A 7,931-nucleotide genomic window follows, 5' to 3' on the forward strand; every position below is an offset into this window, starting at 1 on the left:
TAAAGATGTTTAAAAAATAAATTAAAAAGAGAGAGAGAGACAATAGTGCAGGCTTGGGGCAAGGTCCTGGTTCCTCCTCAAGGGATATACATAACACTATCTTTGAGTTTTTCTGCAGGAACTAAGGCCCCCACCCAGATGAAGGATGGTAACTTCATGCTGAGCACAAGATTCCTGGAACATCACCCTGTTACCTCACCATCAAACAATCAAAGGTCAAACCCCCTGCAGTCTTCACCCCAAATGTTGCCTCATCAACATTTACAAATAATTTTTATTCTTCATAATTTTAAACTTGTTTATTGTTAATTTCAATTAATAATTCCATAGGGATGTCTATTTATTTTGACCTCATAAAGAATCAAGTCCTTGTTCATTCTCTTTATTTTTTCCTTGTTTTATATCTCAATAATTTCTGATTTCCTATTTTTTAAATTTACTGTTCTAAATTTTTGGGTTTATTCTATTTGCTTTTGAAACTGAGCAGGACCCTGTGGGGTTCTCCTGGGCATAAAAGGCTTTCTGTGTCCCCTGTTTCTTGTTTGTAGGAAATGGTTTCTTTCAGCCTCCTTGACCTTCCCTGAGTTCCAAAGGGCAGATTCAAACAGTTGTTAATCAGGGAAGGGAGGAAATGCAGAAACAATGGAGGAATAGTCAAAAAACAATAGTGCAGCCTTGGGGAAGGGTCCTGGTTCTTCCTCAAGAAATATAAATAACAATATTTTTGAGCTCTTCTACACAACTAAGGCCCCCACCCAGGTGGAGGATGGCAACTTCAGGCTAAGCACAAGATTCCTGGAGCGCCACCCTGCTACCTCCCCACCAACCAATCAGACAAAAGTCACACACCCTGCAGCCGTCACCCCAAATTCTGCCTATAAAAACTTTTCCCGCAAAACCATCAAGGAGTTCAGGGTTTTTGACCATGAGCCACCCATTCTCCTTGTTTGGCCCTGCAATAAACCTTTCTCTGCTCCAAATTCTGACGTTTCAGTTTATTTGGCTTCACCATGCATCAGTTTATTTGGCCTCACTAGTTGTGGTGCACGGGTGCACGGTCACTTAATCCCAAATGACCTTAGTTTGGCAACACTTTTTCTAAGTTCAAAACTGGATGTTTAGCTCTCTGATATTCAACCTTCCTTTTTACTTATATAAGCATTTAACATTTCTTACTAATTAATTCCAGCATTAGCAGCATTCCATCTCTTAATATCTAATATTTTATCATTCACCTTATAATTACCTTATAATTTTTAATACAATTTCTTCTTTTATTACAATTTCTTCTTTGACACATTGGTATTTTAGAAATGCCTTTTAATATTTCCAGTTGCTATTTATGTTTTTGGTTATATTTTTACAGATTTATAGAAGAAGTTCCTTCAGTTTCTATATCTATATATATATTCTAAATTTAATTAATATTTCTTTCTGAGAAATGCAAGTATATTCAGAATTTTAGCTCCAACCTGTTTCTATGATTTATGTCCTTTTGTACTACAAAATTTTCATTCTTTTTATTATGTTGATATTGATACTATGAATTTGTACAGTCAGTATTTTTAAATTTACCTCTGAGTTCACCATTATTTAATGTTCATTATTTCTTAGTACACCATATGTATCTTTTTCTGGGATTATTTATTTATTTATTTTTATAAATTTATTTTATTTCATTTATTTCATTTTTGGCTGTGTTCAGCCTTCGTTGCTGCCCATGGGCTTTCTCTAGTTGCGGTGAGTGGGGGCTGCTCTTCGTTGTGGTGTGTGGGCTTCTCATTGTGGTGGCTTCTCTTGTTTTGGAGCACAGGCTCTAGGCACGTGGGATTCAGTAGTTGTGGCACGTGGGCTCAGTAGTTATGGCTTGCAGGCTCTAGAGTGCAGGCTCAGTAGTTGTGGTGCACAGCTTAGTTGCTCTGCGGCATGTGGGATCTTCCCAGACCAGGGCTCAAACCCATGTCCCCTGCATTGGCAGGCAGATTCTTTTTTTAAAAAATTAATTAATTTATTTATTTTTGGCTGTGTTGGGTCTTCGTTGCTGCATGTGGGCTTTGTCTAGTTGCAGCGAGTGGGGGCTACTCTTCATTGTGCTGCATGTGCTTCTCATTGCAGTGGCTTCTCTTGTTGCAGGGCATGGGCTCGTGGCACATGGGCTCAGTAGTTGTGGCTCACGGGCTCTGGAGTGCAGGCTCAGTAGTTGTGGTGCACGGGCTTAGTTGCTCCGCAGCATGTGGGATCTTCCCGGACCAGGGCTTGATCCGTGTCCTCTCCATTGGCAGCCAGTTTCTTAACCACTGTGCCACCAGGGAAGTACTGGCATGCAGATTCTTCGCCACTGAGCCACCAGGGAAGTCCCATTGGGATTATTTTTATATGCCCTCAAATAATCATATAAAATTTCCTTTAGTGATGGACTATTGAGAGTAAACACATTCAGTTATTTTCAGAAAGTATTTTTACCATCTTTCTTGGAATGGTTTTCCTGCGTATATAATTCTAGTTTGACAGTATATTTTCCTAGCTCTTTGAAGGTATAATTCTACTGTCTTCTGGTTCCATTGTGGTTTTGCTAAGTTATCTGTAAGCAGAAGTATGATATTCAACCAGATATCTCAAATAAATATAAAAATAAAATACCTGATTTATAGTGATTTTTATTGAATATTAGATAATTTTCATTTTCGTGGCTGTGTTGTAAAACAAGCTATCAATATGACACCCTGAATATGTAGTTGGAAAGATATATGGAAAATAGAATTCCTTGGGTTTTTTTAGACAAATGGTTTCATTTCACTCAGGATGACTTTTTTTAAGTATAGTTCTTTCTTTCTGATTTGCTCCCACTCCCACTCTTCTTTCCACCAGTATTACATTTTATTCCACTCTTCTCCACCAACCTGTGTAACCCAGAAACTGATTCCCTCTAAAACCGAGTTCCTCTGCAGAGTTCCTGATTGACCTCTCTACCCAAAACGCTATTCCCTTATTCGTCCGTACCTGCCCTGCTCAAGATAGAGGAGTATTAAGGAAAAGGGGGGATTGAAACAAATCAGGACCCTGTGTGCCCTCCCAGGTACAAATCCTTTCTGTGTCCCCCCCCCCACCCTTCTCTTGTTTGTAGGGAAAAGGCTTTAGCCTCTTAGACTTTCCCTGAGTTTCAAAGGGCAGATTCAAGCAGTTGATAATTAGGGAAGGGAGGGAATGGGGAAACAAAGGAGGAGCAGTCAGGAAACAATAGTGCAGCCTTGGGGCAGGGTCCTGGTTCCTCCTCAAAGGATATGCATAGCAGTATCTTTGAGTTCTTCTGTAAGAACTAAGGCCCGCAGCCAGGTGGAGGATGACAACTTTGGCTGAGCACAAGATTCCTGGAACATCACCCTGCTACCTCACCAGCAACCAGTCAGAAGAAAGTCAAACACCCTCAAGCGCTTACACTAAATTCTGCCTATAAAAACTTCTCCCCAAAAGCCATCAGGGAGTTCGGCTTTTGTGAGCACGAGCCACCAGTTCTCCTGGCTCGGCCCTGAAATAAACCTTTCTCTGCTCCAAACTCTGATGTTTCAGTTTGCTTGGCCTCACTGCCTCAGGCACATGAACTGGTGTTCCACAACAACCCCCATGGTATGTAACCTTCTGTACTTTTTTCCAAGTGCTTATAATCATGTAAAAAAGCATATTCATTTATATATGTACATACAAATGTGCATAGACATACATATATATGGGAAAGTGCCACTGTTTTGTTTACCATAAAAATAGATTGTACTACAAAGACTTCTCTAAATTTTCCATTTCTATCTTGATAATATTTTGGGAAAATAAAACTAAGCTAATGAAGAAAAAATGTATGCATAATTTATTCAGCAATTTCTTCATTGATGATGATTACATATTTTCAGTCTTTTTCCCCTAACAAAATGAGGCTATAAATATCCTTGAAAGTCAAACAAAACAAACGAAAAATATAATAAGAATGACCAGCAATTCCACTCCTGGGTATATATCTGAAAAAAACAAAACACTAATCCGAAAAGATACATGCACTCCAATGTTCATAGCAGCATTATTTACAATTGCTAAGATACGGAAGCAAACTAAGTGTCCATCAACAGATGAATGGATGAAGAAGATGTGGTATATATATACAGTGAGATACTACTCAGCCATAACAAAGAACACAATTTTTCCATTGCAGCAAACTAGTGAATATAACAAAAGAGAAGCAGAGTAACAGATATAGAGAACTAGTGGTTTACCAGTGGGGAGAGGGAATGAGGAAGGGGCAAGGTAGGGGTAAAGGAACAAGAGGTACAAACTATTAGGTGTAGAATAAACTACAAGGATATTTTGTACAATGTGAAGAATTTAGCCAATATTTTATAATAACTATAAATGGAGTATAAACTTTAAAAATTGTGAATCACTATACTGTACATCTGTAACATATAATACTGCAAAGCAACGATATTGATTCTTAATACTCCAACTGGGATTAGGGGCCCTCAGCTTAGAGATCCTTAAATAAATAGCGATTTCTCTCCTCATCTCTCTCCACATCTCTCCTCTTTGACAAGGAAGGACAGCAGCTCTATCTTATTTAGCTGCCTATCACTAGAGAGCCCTATTGTGCTAATTAAGAACCAGTTGACTGAAAGGGTCAGTTGAGCCCTAAGAGCCGGGTAGCATTCCTTCTTCAACTTAATTCTCCTCCCTCCCCACATTTTCCCTGGTAATTCTGTCTCTCCTTCACACTAGATCTATCAAAAATATCTAAGACACTTGATTAAAATGAAGATTCTGGGGACCTACTGAATCAAGCTTCTAGGCCTGAGGCTCAAGTACCTGTTTTTACTACAAACCCTGCAAGTGGACACAGCTGTAACACATAACCCAAGGATTTATCAGGAGAAAACTGAATAGGTCCCTGAGACAGGAAGGGTGGACTAGAATCACTTAAAAAGATTCACTACCTGGATGAAAAATTACTCTGATGCTACCAAAAATGAACTGAAACCCAAAATGCCATATCACTTTTACTGAATACATGCTGAAGCCCAAGGGAAAATGTCACTTTCCACCAGTGCTCCTATGATCTGACAATTCAAGCTGTCCCCTGTGCTCTGAATCCTTTAAAAGCATCTTCTCTAGAAAACATATGTCCCAAGCTCCATGAAATCCTCAGAAGTTATCCACATCTGCCTGAAACTGCTCAGAGAGGTCACAATGGATGCACTGATCCATTCAGAGAAACATCCATCAGGAGAAGCGGTGATCTTGATGGGAGTTCCTCTGAAGGCCAGCTGTTCCAGTTCTTTTGTAAGTCTTTTCTCAAGCCCAGGGAAGAGAGTGGTGCCCCCAGACAGCACAATTTTTTCAAAAAGATTTTTCTGGATGTTGGTGTCACACTTCATAATGCTGCTGGAGACCATTTTTGATAGTCCTGGGTTGTGGACACCCAGCCAGTCAGGTGCAAAAAGAATCTCAGGTACCTGGTACAGCTGATCCCCAAGGTGGATGACATTTCCATCTGGTAGTTTGTATTTTCTCAGGACCTCCTCTGGCTTCTTATGAAGTTTGTTCTCTGGCTCTAAGGCCACATAGCACAGCGTCTCTTTTATGTCATCCACTAAGGCCTTGTTGAGTATGCAAGGGTAATTACACCCACTAGCCAGGAGGAGTCGGGTGAGGTGCTCTGTGATGTCTCTCTCTGCCACATAGAGTTTGGTGATGGCATGAGGAAGGGAGTAACCCTCAAAAATTGGGACAGTGCAAGTGATCCCATTACCACTGTCCACCACTAAGCCCGTGACAGAGGCAGAGGTATACAGTGCTACAACCACGTAGTTGGACAGGTAGAAGGCAGGCATACTGAAGGTCTCAAACATCACTTCTGCTATCTTCTCTCGAGTCTCCCTTGGCTTCAAGGAGGGCTCAGTCATGAGCACAGGTTGTCGACAGGGTTTACTCCCAGCTCCCACTCAAAAAGATACTTCCAGAGTTTTTACATGTCATTCCATCTTGTTACCAGTCCATGTTCAAAGGGATAGTGCAAATGCAAGGCTCCATACTTGAACAGGGCTTTTCCCCCCACAGTGTAATTTTTCTGATTGGCTTCTGGTAAAGCCATGTTGAATTTAGGATGCCCCATGACAGAACTGATGACATGACGGGGCCCAGTCTCTCCAGACATGCCTACTTTGCAGAGTCCTGATCCATTGGCAAAAATTACAGCTGGAGTATCTAATGCATATGGCTTAAACATGTCTGCAGCATGCTCTTCTGACCTTCGCCAAAATAAAGAAAGAACATGGCCACTTTGTGAGATAATAGGTACCTCTGGAAGTTTATCAGCCACAGGATTCCAAAGTTCTTAGGTTGTCACTGAAGCAGAGCTAGCAGGCTGTCCCCTAACCCCATCCTCAACCCATGAATACTGTCCCTTTTCAAGCAGCACAGGGCCTGCTGAGGCAATTTCAGTGATGACTGCTCACAATGTAATAAAGTAGCCGAGGCAACAATTGTTCTCAGAGAGCATCAGAGGATGTTTAAGGGGTGGGGTCTCTGAGCCACCAGTACTCCTAGCTTGGTGATACTTGAAACAGAGGAAGGCAAACCATACCTCTGAACAGCTTTTGATAAGTCTGTGAACATGAAGCAAAGGCCTAGGCTTAGAATCTAATGAAGCGGCCCAGCTGTGAGGTTGTCCCAGAAAGCTGACTTCTATACTCAGCTGAGCTGCTGTTTGTGGGATGACAATTATACCCCTTCCTTTGCTAAGGGAAGGAACTAATCACCAGACACAGGTTCAGATTGGAGTAAAGATGCCAACAACCCACTTCCAGAGGTGGTCAGAACACCCTTTCTTTTATTCCCCCTTATATTTGTTTTGTTTTAAAACAGATTTATTAAGATAAATTTCATATACAATACATTCACCCATTTATGTAGTACATTTCCATGAATTTCAATATATTCAACTATGTACAAACATTACAAAAGTCAAGTTTAGAACATTTTCTTTACTTCAAAAAGAAACCCTGCACCTTTTAGCTATCACCCTCTTTGGGCCATCCTCATGAGCCCTAAACTCCACTAATAATATTTTTGTTGTCTCTATAGACTTATCTCTTCTGCATTTTTCACTTAAATAGAATTATATATGTGACCTTTCATGTCTGGCTTCATTCATTTAGCATACTTTATTCAAAGTTCTTCCATTTGAATATAATTTTTTTAACCTATTCTACACCATAACATTTTTCACAGTATTTATAATCCTTACTTATTTCTGTAAGGTTGGTAGTAATATCCCCTTTACTTTTTTGAACTTTTAAGAGAACTGTTTTTTGGTTTCATTGATTTCTCTATTGTTTTTCTATTCTCTATTTCAATAATTCCTGCATTTTTATCACTTTATTCCTTTTTTAAAAATTTTATTTTATTTATTTATTTTTGGCTGTGTTGGCTCTTTGTTGCTGCGCACGGGCTTTCTCTAGTTGTGGCAAGTGGGGGCTACTTTCGTTGTGGTGCATGGTCTTCTTGCTGCAGACGCTTCTCTTGTTGTGGAGCACAGGCTCTAGGCATGCGGGTAGTAGTTGTGGCACGTGAGCTCAGTAGTTGTGGCTCACGGGCTCTAGAGCACAGGCTCAGTAGTTGTGGCTCATGGGCTTAGTTGCTCTGAGGCATGTGGGATCTTCCTGGACCAGGGCTTGAATCCGTCTCCCCTGTATTGGCAGGAGGATTCTTAACCACTGTGCCACCAGAGAAGCCCCCCTTTTATTCCTTTTGCTTGCTTCAGTTTGCTTTTCTTTTTCCAGTGTGTTAAGTTTGAAGGTTAGACTGTAGATGTAAAATTTTTCTTCTTTTTTTAAAATACAGACTGAGATGATTCATTTTATTTGTCAACTTGGCTAAGCTATTGTGCCCAG

At 40.3% G+C, this 7,931-nt stretch overlaps 1 protein-coding gene across 1 annotated transcript; it reads right to left on the minus strand.

Annotated features, from left to right (window-relative positions):
- Positions 1–5,132: 5,132 nt before the first annotated feature.
- Positions 5,133–6,277, minus strand: ACTRT1 (actin related protein T1). Its single transcript, XM_004286806.3, is given in 2 exon segments — positions 5,133–5,953; positions 5,956–6,277. Coding segments are annotated over 2 exon segments (1,131 nt in total). The 5' UTR covers positions 6,266–6,277.
- Between the last annotated feature and the right edge of the window lie 1,654 nt (positions 6,278–7,931).

The sequence above is a fragment of the Orcinus orca genome, chromosome X, assembly GCF_937001465.1.
Source record: "Orcinus orca chromosome X, mOrcOrc1.1, whole genome shotgun sequence".
NCBI lineage: Eukaryota > Metazoa > Chordata > Mammalia > Artiodactyla > Delphinidae > Orcinus > Orcinus orca.